Raw genomic sequence first — 12,169 nt, 5'->3', positions numbered from 1 at the left:
AATGTACAACATTACTGTATATTGCCACGGTGGCTTATGTCTGACTTGTTTTTATGAAAACAATAATTTACAAATATGTTATGGCAGATACTGCTTACACCAGCATCCTCGTATTGAAGATGAGTTTTTCTTGCAGCGATACATTTATTTCCACATTAATGAGAAGGGAATTTTAATTCATAGTTTTTTGTGATAGTAATATTTCTACCGCACGTGTTATATGTCGACATTTCAGTATTGGCTGATTAATGCTTTAATTATCTTAATCACCTAATTAGCATAATCAGTTATGTTTCATACATTATGGTGATTATCGCAGGACAACAGGCTCAGCTGCCTTCTGTTGTGGCTTGTTTGTGTTAGTTAATCATTTTTCATCTTTAAATGAGAGACTTTAAGGTACAGTGGGGAGATCTAACTCAGTCAGTCTAATGACGCTTTTCCATTATTCAGTTATGGCACGACTCAGCACGGCTCGACTCTACTCAGTGTATTTTGCTTTTGCATTAGCGATTGAACCTGGTGCTTTTTTAGTACCTGCTTTGGCGAGGTTCCAAGCGAACTGAGCCAATACTAAAATGTGACTTTGACAGACTGCCGGTAGAGTTCTCAACAGGTCGGGCTAGCCCGACAAACCCGACCAGACCCATGGGTTCGGGCCAGGAGACTGGTGCTGCGTCAACAGTAGCAGCAGCCCAGCATCTCCAACATATAGCAAGGGCATTTCTAAAATCTCAATATTTAATAGAGGAGTATTTAGCGACAGCACTGCTGAAAGCTGGCGATTGTGAGTCCTATCACAACCCCTTCAGCCGTATTTTAGCACAGACTTCAGTACTTCCTGGTCATGCAGGAAGTACTGAAGTAATCTTTTTAATTAACTGATTCCAATGATTAGGTACGCTGAAAAGAACTCCTTTGCTTGTCACTAGTTTGTGTATTTCGTGCATAAGACAATATCACGGCAGTTTCATGCAGCCATGCTGTGACCCCGCCCACACTAGGAAGGTACTATACTAATGGAAAGCAACGTGCCTGGTACCAAACTGAGTAGAGTTGTGCCAAGTACTAGAAATGTATAGTGGGGAGGTGTTTGTCAGTTTTGCCCTAACATGGCAGCTTCCATAGAGAAGACCTGCTCCTTATGGACTCATTCAGATGTAATGAAAGCAACAATTCATACATTCATATGTTGACTGTGCACACAACAAATCTGTAATTATTTTATATTCCATTTTTGCTGAATGGAAATAATTTCACCTAAATCTTACACACAGGGCCTGTAAAAAACTAAATCGAAATGACATCACATCCTCTTATGCTTGGGGGTCACAATGTAACGCGTGTATGCTAAAGTAAAAGTGAGTCTGTCTGGCTTGAGTAACGGTGTCATATGAACATTCGATGAGTGGCTTCGCTTGTCCACGAGACGGTCTCCTACACACAAATACCAGCCAGATAAAAGCGCTCCTGCGTTGTGTCTGGCCGTCACAATGGCACTGGTGTGTGTGTGGTCTGGCCTCAGTCGCCTGCCATATGGCCTATGACCCTGTAGCTCCTGTGTCTGTGTCAATATGATACCATGAATGTGGCTGTGAATAGAGGCAGCGAGGACTCAATAGACAGACTGGGAGCATGTCATAAAGGCCCTGAGCGTCTGTCTTTCACCGCAGACTGATTACTGGCTGCATGTGTGCATATACAGTCCATGCATGTGTAGACAGGAGGATATAATGAGGTACCGTTGTATTATTGATGCCGGTCTTTTGCTACCTGCCTGCTGTTAGGTAGACTGGCAGAGGCTTGCTATGGTCCAGTTGGTGGGCTCATGTTTTTATCTAGCAGCTTTAAGAAAACCACATCCACTCTTTCAATAGGAAGGCGATTAATGGAGCGACCACATTTTCTTAATTGATTTATTAGTTGATCAAAAGAAGGTGTATTGTCGAGATAAATAACCAAGATACTAACGTGAGGATTGTCATTGCAGAGGTGTCGAACACTGCATTTCCATTCATAACATTGATTGAATTAGTAAACTAAATGGCCTGTTTTGGACTTAAATCTTTGCTAATAATATGTAAAGATAATTAGGTTAAGGTAATTACGCTCTTTATTTTACTTGATCTAAACACAATTTGATATCTATTCAAAATCGTTCAGCACATATGTGTTGTTGTCAGCTTCATAGTTCATAAATGGTCTAAAATGTGGATTAATGTTGGTATCGGTACAAAGTGGAGTTTGTTATTCCAATATAGGACACAAAAATGTGGTATTGTTCCATCCCTAATAAACACATTCTTCTGTGTACAGCTTTTTAGTGTCTTTCTTCATAAAGAAAGTTGATTTGTCAACTATGAATGAGTAAGCTAAGAAGAGTGGCACTTATCTGTTGCCGTAGCCAGGTGTGAATCGGTTTTCAGCTTAAAACTGATATATACTACACAGCAAAGATGTCGGAGGTAGAACAGACTACATTGAGTGTAGACGCCGAGGCCTCATTGTGCAAACTTCTTGTCAAATGTGTCCCCTTTTGAGTATCGTGGTTATCACCAAGTAATCGGGTTACACGGCACGTCACGTAATTAAAGCGCTGTTTGTTTGATGGTTATGTGTTTATTTGTTGTACGTCAGTCAAACCGACTCTGTCCTGGTGCTTGTGTCTCTGTTGACCTAAATGTGAAGGTAATTTGTCAATTTGCCGTGAGAGCCTCTGCAGTTTACTCTGCTTTTCTTTCACACACAACAGCACAGCAGGAGTTTTTTGAAATCCAGTCGTTTCCTGAGGTTTAAAGGTGACATTAGCGCATTAGCCTGTTTTCTTCAAAGGTCAGTGGTTGGACCACAGAGTGAGAGACCTGTCTGCAGACGGCTGTAACCAAAGTTACCTCACACTCGGACTGAATTACATGAGCTGCACCAACGTTTCAGGTGTGTTCGGAGGCAGTTTCTCAGTGGTGTTGCCTTTTTCCACAGCACCCTCGGCCATTGTAAAATGTGTTCTTTAAACAAATATGACTAAATTAACTGCACCATTTACCTGGCCATCGTTGCAGCAGACAACAAAAGTTGTGAAGTCTCGTGTCTTGGTGTGTTTCAAAATGCTGTGAGGTTGTTTAGTCTGCTGACGAGCCCTCTCACCACAGAGAGTCATTTCAACACGTCACATTAGAAAAAACGATTGCGCTGCATTTGCATGAAAGGTTGACGACTGTCAGGACTTACTGTTACGCAAGATCCCACAGGAGCTGTTGTTATGATTAATTACCCTTTTTTGTCTTTCTATGGCAAATCAAAATGTCTACCGTGAATAATCTCAATGAGTCTCGCAGCAGATATCGGCATAGGATTAACGCTGCTGTGGCAACATCATCGATCAATTCACTACATCTGCTTCTTTCTTCTTCTTTTTTTTTATTACACACGTGTCCTGACAGTATTCCCTCCTCATGTGTTTGTGTGAACAGAAGTTTCCTGAGCTCAAGTTTAAGTACGTGGAGGAAGACCAGCCGGAGGATTTCTTCATCCCCTACGTCTGGTCCCTGGTCTTTAACTCTGGTGTCGGCCTTCACTGGAGCCCACATGGCATCGAGCTGTTCAGCATGGACTCCGGCTAAAACACCTGCTGCAGCAGACTGTGTAGCTCCATCCAGTGTGTGCGTGTGTGCTTGTGTGTGTGTGTCTGTCTGGGTGGGTGTGCACATATTCCTTTATAAGTATGTGCACAGTGCTTTGAAAGTGCCTCGACCTTGCACAGAAAGATTTTTCTTCTTATGCAGCGCCACCCCCCCCCCATGTCTTATTAATTCCTCTGCTCCTGCGCAGTGAGGCTTCACGTGTACTGGTTAACATGTCACACAAAAGCACCCACTCATCTACAGTCAATCCTGTAGTAAAATATCTATTTAACATTTGCTTAGTAGCTTCCCACTGGTTCTACAGCACACACTGATTCGCGTCTCTTTTGCAAAAACCTTCAGTTGTTGTGAGGAGCGCAGGACCTTGGCCATGGATAATCCCACATTTTTATTCGTGCTCACAAAGAAAAGGTCAATTAAAACGTGGCCATCTTAAGCCTCTTTCACACGGAAATTTGTAGTTATACCGAGGATTTTTAAACCCAGGTGTAAAAAAAAAAAGCCAATTATTAAAGGTGTGTTGTTGTCATGTGTGAATTACCACATCACAGACATGCTGGAAACAACATGAGTCTGAAAAAGGGAAAAACACGTACAACTCCATTGCTCTCAGTGCTAACGTTACAGTGGTTACTGTTTGGCAAAAAAAAGATGAATGCCCAATGTAGTTTTGTGCCAGGAATACAGCAGAGGAACGCGCAGTTCCCTGGGTCTTAAGTTCCAACCGTGATAAAAAAAAGTGGATTGCATTGACATGGGGGGTAAATGCTAATTTAAAAACATTCCCACTGGCGAAAAACCTGTTTAAACCCAAGATGAAATGTTTATTTTTTCACCAGTGGGAATGGGGTAGTAGTTACATTGCTCTGGTTGGTTTATTTCCCACTGCATTGAATGCTTATTAACAGTACCAACTTAATATTCAAGACTGGCCAGTGTGTCAGGGAAGATAATACAGATAATTTATATATAAAACAAGACTTTTATGTACAATTGTGTTTTATTTTCACTGTGCACGCTTATCTGACTCCAGTGGGTTTGTATAAAGGATTTGTTTTATGTAAGAATGAGGTGAAAACAGGTCAGTTTGTCTGTTGTGTTGTCGTCATTTGCAGGGCTTCCACATTATAGAGTCCACCACAGTTGATTGGTGGCCAACATTGTTTTGCAGTTTAATTAATAGTTCATTTCAGTCCCTGGATAATATTCGCAGTCCACATCACTCTGATTTGTGTGGTTTCATTTTAGCTACGGGCTCTTTTATCTGACTTTACTATGTCGTCGTCCTTTCCCATTTATTTCCTTATAGTTACCGGAGGCAAATGTTTAAACTGGGACAAGTCGTTAAGCTCCGTTGTGCATAATTACAGTTATTTCTTTAACTTGTCACTTTGTTTGCATGTTTAACATGTTTAAACTTTGTGTTAAATTATTTATTTCAATGTATATTTTGTCCTTTCTTTTTTTTTTTTTACTCTTCAGCCCCCCCAAATGTAAACTAGTAGTGATGAAATGTCTACTACTAATGAAAAAAACAGAAAAACATTGGTACTTTACTTTGGTTATTCCCAGGTGGGAAACTGGCTTTATATTATTACATAATAATATGACAACAGTTGTCATTTTTGGCAACGATTACTTTGAACATAGAAGTTTAAATAAAAATATGATTCAAAGGAACAAAGTGCCACTTGGTTATTTATCAAATAAAGTCAAACACAGCATGTTTATGGAGAACATAGACTTGGAAGTGGAGTATATTAGATTTGTTGTAATCCTTTTAAGATTATATAAATTTTTTTGCAATAACAATAATAACTAGGACTGGGTGCAGTCGTGAAAGGGCCCTCACGTTCCCCACGCAAGTCGGAGAGTGCAGCAGTTCCCTGACGTCACTCACTCAAAAGCCGTCACCCCTCAAAAATGATGGCAAAGCCACTGAATAATAATACGTGTTGCGGGTCGGTCTCTCGTGTCACGTATGATGTTTCGAGGCAATCGGTCAATGTATGGCAAATTATTACGGAACTTCCTGTTTCATGGTGAATGGTCGCAAGTTGCCAAAATATTGACTTGAATCCACAAAACCTTTTCAAGAACGTTTTGCCTTTGATGTGTCTAGTACAAATTGTTTTTTTGCGTTGTTTTGCATGTTGGTACATGTTGGTCCAGGGTATGCCCCGCCTTTCACCCTGTGTCGGCTGAGATTGGCACCCACGCCCCCTGTGACCCTCATGTGGAGGATAAAGCGCTACAAGACGAGTGAGAGTGAGTCATAATAATTACAGTAGGAGATTCTTCATGATTAACTCTGCCATTGGTCAATAACTCCACAGGTTTCCTTTAAACAAATGTAACATGGATTCATCAATGACCCAGGTTAGCTGAACTCACGGACTAAACTGTTGTATTTAACAAGGAAAATATGAGTCTTTATCTGCTCATGTAACCGAGTGTCCAACCGTTATTTAAAACAGAGGGAGCATAAACCGAGGGAGGTCCCATCACATGCTTGAGTTGAACGTATTTTAGATGCTGTGAAGCTGCTCACAAAACACAGAAATGTTCTGTTATCTTCTGTTAATAATGTGAGATTGTGTGTGTCACTACAATAGAGAGTTTTTAAACTGCCTTCCACGTCGCTTGTGTGCGTCCTCACAGCAAACGGCACAAAAGCAACATCTGCCCGGAGACTCAACCGTCTCGCATTGTTCGCATCTGCATCACAGAACATTAACATACTTGGACGCTCGATGTGGCTCCCGTGTCTCGTCGCTGCCTGTTGTGGTCATCGCTGCAGAGGCAGCAGAGACGGAGGCATGAAACCATTCAGAGGGGGGAAAGTTTATGGCACAATGGCACCCACTGTGTCGCATGAGCTCCCACTTCCCTTGAGAATTTCATGCCTTTCGTCTCCTTTGTGTTGATTTTCATGCCTGAAATTCTCCTATTCTCAAGGACAATATAATAGATGCAGTTCGATGTAAAGAATGGCCCATTTTCAACACAAGGTCATTGGTAGGTTACAGTGAGACTGAACGCTCTGGGAGACAGAAGCGCTGAGTCTTTCTGCATGGACTCTCACCTGCTTCCAGCTCTATTATCGCGGTGCCAGATGGTTGAGTGGAGGTTTTCACAAAGTGACATGGCCCTCCTTGTTCCTTCATGGTGTGGGGTCACCTTACCATGGGCTCCCATTTCAGGTGGCAGCAGGAAGATGGATGGAGCAGGGGATTCTGGGATGGGTAGTTTATTTATTTATTTCCTTTTAGAGGCTCATATGTTTTCCTCAAGGTCTGGGGCGAGATTACATTGCAGCGCAGCTCCAGATCTGGAGGTCACACCCTGTCGCCGTCTATCGAGTGTGATAGAAACTAGGGCGATGGAGACCAGTTTGCCTTAGTGGCTCAGTTCTAACTACTGGTTGCCCCTCGTGACGCCAAACTCATTAATATGACAGATCACCAAGGTTACCGCAGAAGGTCGGAGCTCAGGGGTTTTAGGATGAGGTCACGAAAGCTCACGCAAAGTGGAAACGGGCACCAAGTGTCAGAAATGAATATAAATACAAACACATCATGCTCTGTCTCACTGGTGCTCCTGCTTACAAATGTCCAGTGTGGGTTGGATCAGTGGAAAAACAAAACCAAATGTCATATCAACAGATTAAAAAACAGAGGAGACAGACAGATGGTATCACGATCTTGATGTCTGCAAGATACCATTTAACTGGTGCGTCACAGGAAACAAACAAACTGACCATGGGAAATACATTTTCCTTTGATCAGTTTCATTCTAGGCCTTTTGGACATTGAATTATGTGATGTATAAGAGGAGAAAAGCAGTGAAGAAACAGAGAAAACAAAAAGGGGCCACACAGCATTGACAAGGCTAACATAACAGCCTATCTTGCTTTGATAGAAATAAAAAGAATAATAAGATTGAATGCCTTGTTCCCTGCCTGATAGTATTGCTTGACAAAGGCTGTTTTTTGATGAAGGACACAGCAAACAACTGTCCTACACATCTTTAAAATCAAGTCAGATTTGAAGTGAGTCCCCTAGTGTGGGGCGGGGTTAGTATAGTTAACGAGAACTAAAATTGAAAAAACACTTTTGTTGACTGACATAAAAATAAAAACGAGTTAAAAAAAAATTCCCAAACTATTACATATATATAAATATATATAACCTTGGTGTGGGGCAGGCTTTAGTCTGACTAACATATTAACATGTATTGAAAGTCACTCTAACAGCCTATAAAGAGAACTGGGTCAGCGAGTCCTCGAGCTACTTCAGTAAAAAATGTCCTTCGCCCGTATACAGTGTCGTCCACTGACACTTTAAACTATCAAACAGACGGGTTTGTGAATCCATAACATGTTTTCACAAAACTGAGAGAAAATGTCTGAGTCACGTGGCTGCAATCGATCGCTATAACGAGGCGTTTGTTTTTATTGACTCCACACAGTTTCTGCTCACATATCAACACCACTTCATGATACAGTTCTGACCTGTTAGGCTCCCTGTTTGCTTTTATTGATTTATTCACTTATTAGTCCTACATCGATAGAGGTGTAGTGCACTGTTGAAGTACAAATTCAAGCCAATCAATGAGTATACTTTGGTGGGAAGATGTCGAACTTGGAGAGCTACAGTACGCACTCATTGTTTTACATTGTTACCTTGCGTTAAGAGCAGTTCCATGAGAGCGGTGTTAACATACAATAAAAATATAAATACAAGCAGTATAAATACACACATTCAAAGCTAAAACAAAATTAAAAGCTAAATCTCATGTTGCATCATTGAAAAGGTTTTTACTATTTTTCGAAAAAGCAATTCTCACAAAAGTGATTTTAATCTCCACGTGTCCTCCTTAAAGCATTGAATTCATGACGGTCTTCCTGGTAAATTGCCTTGTGTTTCTATAGTCATAATTGCATATTTGCAGATAATTCTCCTTGTTGGAATGGTTTATAGTTATTATTCGGAGCTGCTGCTGCTGCTGCTGCTCTGTAGATGTATACGTCTGTTTATGTTTGTGGGTGTATTTGCATTCAGCACCTGCTTTGAATCTCCTTTTGATGTATGTGTGTGTGTGCGTGTTGCTTGGATTAATAATGAATTAACTGGTCCTGCAGCTTCCCTGTATATGTTGTATTTTGGCTCTATACGATCTACAGCACGTTTGGAATTGTCTTTGAGGTTTTAAATGTTGGGAGTCGGACTCCAATGCACAGTGAGCGCTTTCATAATGTGCCTCATTTGATTAGCGTCTTTTTGTCGAGCGCTTATAAATCTATAACATACAAAAGTGACACACATCATATACATGTACACATACACATACATAATGATTTAAAAAAATGAAATACAGCAAAGTAAAATAGCAGAAAAGAAATAACTGCACCAAATAAACCAAGTAAATAAATCCAAAGACCGTATATATCGCATGCTTCACTATGCACCGACTGTAAAAGTGTAAATAACATTAGCGAAAGCATTTCAGCTGTTTATTTCTTCTATTTGGGAGAACACAGTTCACAGAAAACCTCATACGTTCATAAATGACTATATTTTCTCAATCTGATTGTCATTTTTCACCATTTCATTACCATTTTGTCTGATTTGTTTAATAATCGCTGCTCTTATTATTTTAAAAAAAACACACGAGAATCTTATTTTATGCCATTTCTAAGTAGACACAGAGGCTCCCTACTTATATCATTCTGACAATTTCTTGGAACGTGTTTTCCCACAGATCATTAATAACACCGCATGAGCAGAATATGTTTAATTGCTTTCCCTTCCCCACATTCGTCTCAAAAACATTGTGTTTTCTAATGTTTCCTGTGCAGTTACTTAGGTTTTCTTTTTCTGTATCTTGCACTGTACATATTATGGCTTTTTGGTCTTTGTGGGAAATAGATGAATGGGAGTTTTAAGTTGAGTGTAGGTAATCCGATTATTATTCTTTTTTTATTAGATTTAACACACTGCATGTTCTCTCCATCTATGTGTGCGTGGGTTTTCTCCAGTTTCTCAGGTTTTCCTCCCACAGTCATGCAGATTTTAGGATTAGGTTAATTGGACACTCTGAATTGACCGTAGGTGTGAGTGTGAGAGTGGACGGTGGTTTGTCTCTATAAGTGTCCCCTGTGATGGACTGGCGACCTGTCCAGGGTGTACCCCACCTTTGGCCTCATGTGGAGGATAAAGCAGTAGACGATGCATGAATGGATGGATTTTATGGCCTTCAATGGTCAGATAACTCAAATATCTTGACTATACATTCCGACTTCCTTGAACAGGGAAACATTGGGATGGAATAGACACGAAACATGTAACATTTAAAACAACTGTTGTTAAGCTTCTCACTTTTCAGCCAAGGATTTTTTTTTTTTTCTTAATTATGCTGTGACATTTACCAATGTGGGTGTGTTTGCTCTTTCCTGACACGATATCAGATGTGCAAGTAAAATAAAGTCTCTATCTTTTTTTATTATTTATTTAATAATCTTTTAATTAAAGTTGTCTTATGTTTATGATTCTTATCTTTAGTTATGATGAGATCCCAGCGTGTTTAGAGCAATGTGGCTCGGATAGAATAAGCCCCTTTAATTACATATGCATGGGCCCTTGTCTGGAACCAGTCACTGTGTCAATAAATTATAGTAAAGGCCACGACTGCTAGCTAGAATATTAATCGCCCAGCTTTTATCGATTGCTATTTTAGCCCATCATACTCTCTTTTGAATCAGCTGTGGGGCCACGTGACACACGAGCAAAGACTTCTCGCTCTACTTTATCAACGCAATTTGATTTATTATTCTTAAAGTAATATATTTTTAACTATTACTTTATATTAATACTGTATTGTTGTATATAAAGCCTGAGAGTGTGCATTCACTGGGAACCAATGGATGTCATTTACCTGATAAATCTATGGCCTTTATCTTGTTATGCAGAAAATGTATGACGAGTGTGTTGCTTATGTACTTTAGTGCCATGGTTCCAACCTGGGGTCGAAGCCCCCCAACGTAAGCAGAAGTCTCATCATGTCAGTCAGAGGTTTATACCTCTAAGACCGCGTTCCTGTTCTGTACAACAAAATATCACGTCTGAGAAACATAAAAGCACCAAAAACTCACCGGGATCAAGAAAGTGTTGCCTTGTTTTTGATTTTATGGAAGCACAGGAAAGTTTTTTATCGACCTACACCGTGAGAATAAGAACAAACAGCTACAACTGCTGTTTATTTTTGCATATAAACGTCATGTAATTATTCCCTTTATTCTTTTGATGTGTGTGTGGACAGGGCTTCAGTTTGGGGGGCTGGTTTGTCCTGGAGCAAGCACAAGTAAGGGTGGGGGGGTGCGAACCACTGCTTTAGTGTATGCAAATGACAACAGTGTGTTTTGCATTAGTGACAAAGACATTTGTTTAAGAATGTGCTGCCCTTACAGGCATTTAGAGTATTTGCACTTTCTGTATTTTTCTTTCGGTAGATAATTGATTAATGTTTCCAAATGGTGACTGCGTAGTTTTTTTAAGCATTCCCATTAATTAAAATTTGTATAAAATTAACTTTTTAATAACCCTTTTGAATTGACATCACTTCCTGTTTGGCCACATGCTGTCCAGAAATGTTCTGGTAAAGACAGTGCAGTAAGTTGATGAATTCAATATTATTAAAAGTGATATATTACAGGTTCTTATTTATAGTTTCATTCATAAAATTATAAGTGTGGTTCAGTTAAAAACAATGGTAACAATCATACCAACAGCTTATTTAAGCAATAAACATTTGTTATTATACAATTATGTTATTATTTAATAATAGTTAATATTATTAAAAACTCTGACAATGGTTTCATTTGTATTGTTCATGTGTTTGTTCACAGTGTCTGCCTGTATGACAAAGTCTTCTGGTCAAACTTTGACTCTTTGTCTAGATTGTTGTTGCAGGGTTTTTTCTTCTAACCATTCCCTTCAGCATTACAGTCATTTTTCAGAGTCCCAGTAGAAACTGGTTTTGTCCCATTACCCCATCCAGGGTCCACAAAACTCCACCACATCATTATCCCAAACAACTGAACGCACCACTCACTTGTTTGGACAACACGCTGCAAAGACGTTAACGGTCCTGTCTCCTGCAGACATGAGGACAGACACTGCTGCAGCTGCAGGCCTCAAATGGAAAACGTATATAAATGTGTCTACTTCCTGGAGACTGGAGAACACACACACACACACACACACACACAGAGGGGGGAGGGGACAGTGTGTGTGTGTGTGTCTGCAGTCACTTCCACAATCCCTGTGACAGACATTTTCCCTGCCTGATTGCTTCCAGACGAGCTTGTAAAAACAGCGCAGACTCATATGCGCCGTTTGGACCTGATGCGTTGTTGCGCTGCTGCTCGGCGCCAACCGCGCACATCTCCCTATCATCATCATCAGCCATCCATGATCCACCCCCCCACCCCTCCCCTCGCCCTGCAGTGACTCTGGCTCAGTGGCACA

General features: G+C 40.4%; 1 protein-coding gene across 1 annotated transcript in view; it reads left to right on the top strand.

Annotated features, from left to right (window-relative positions):
• The window catches only part of dym (dymeclin), a 41,730-nt gene extending 36,544 nt beyond the window's left edge, over window positions 1–5,186 (top strand). Inside the window, exon 17 of the mRNA XM_044012584.1 lies at window positions 3,471–5,186. Coding sequence (XP_043868519.1) covers window positions 3,471–3,620 — 150 coding nt within the window. The 3' untranslated portion in view covers window positions 3,621–5,186. The remainder of the gene's footprint in view (window positions 1–3,470) is intronic.
• Window positions 5,187–12,169: the final 6,983 nt, after the last annotated feature.

This window comes from Solea senegalensis, linkage group LG21 (genome assembly GCF_019176455.1).
Source record: "Solea senegalensis isolate Sse05_10M linkage group LG21, IFAPA_SoseM_1, whole genome shotgun sequence".
Lineage (NCBI taxonomy): Eukaryota > Metazoa > Chordata > Actinopteri > Pleuronectiformes > Soleidae > Solea > Solea senegalensis.
The sequence above is the reverse complement of the archived record's forward strand: the minus strand, read 5'-3'. Positions and strand labels throughout refer to the sequence as shown.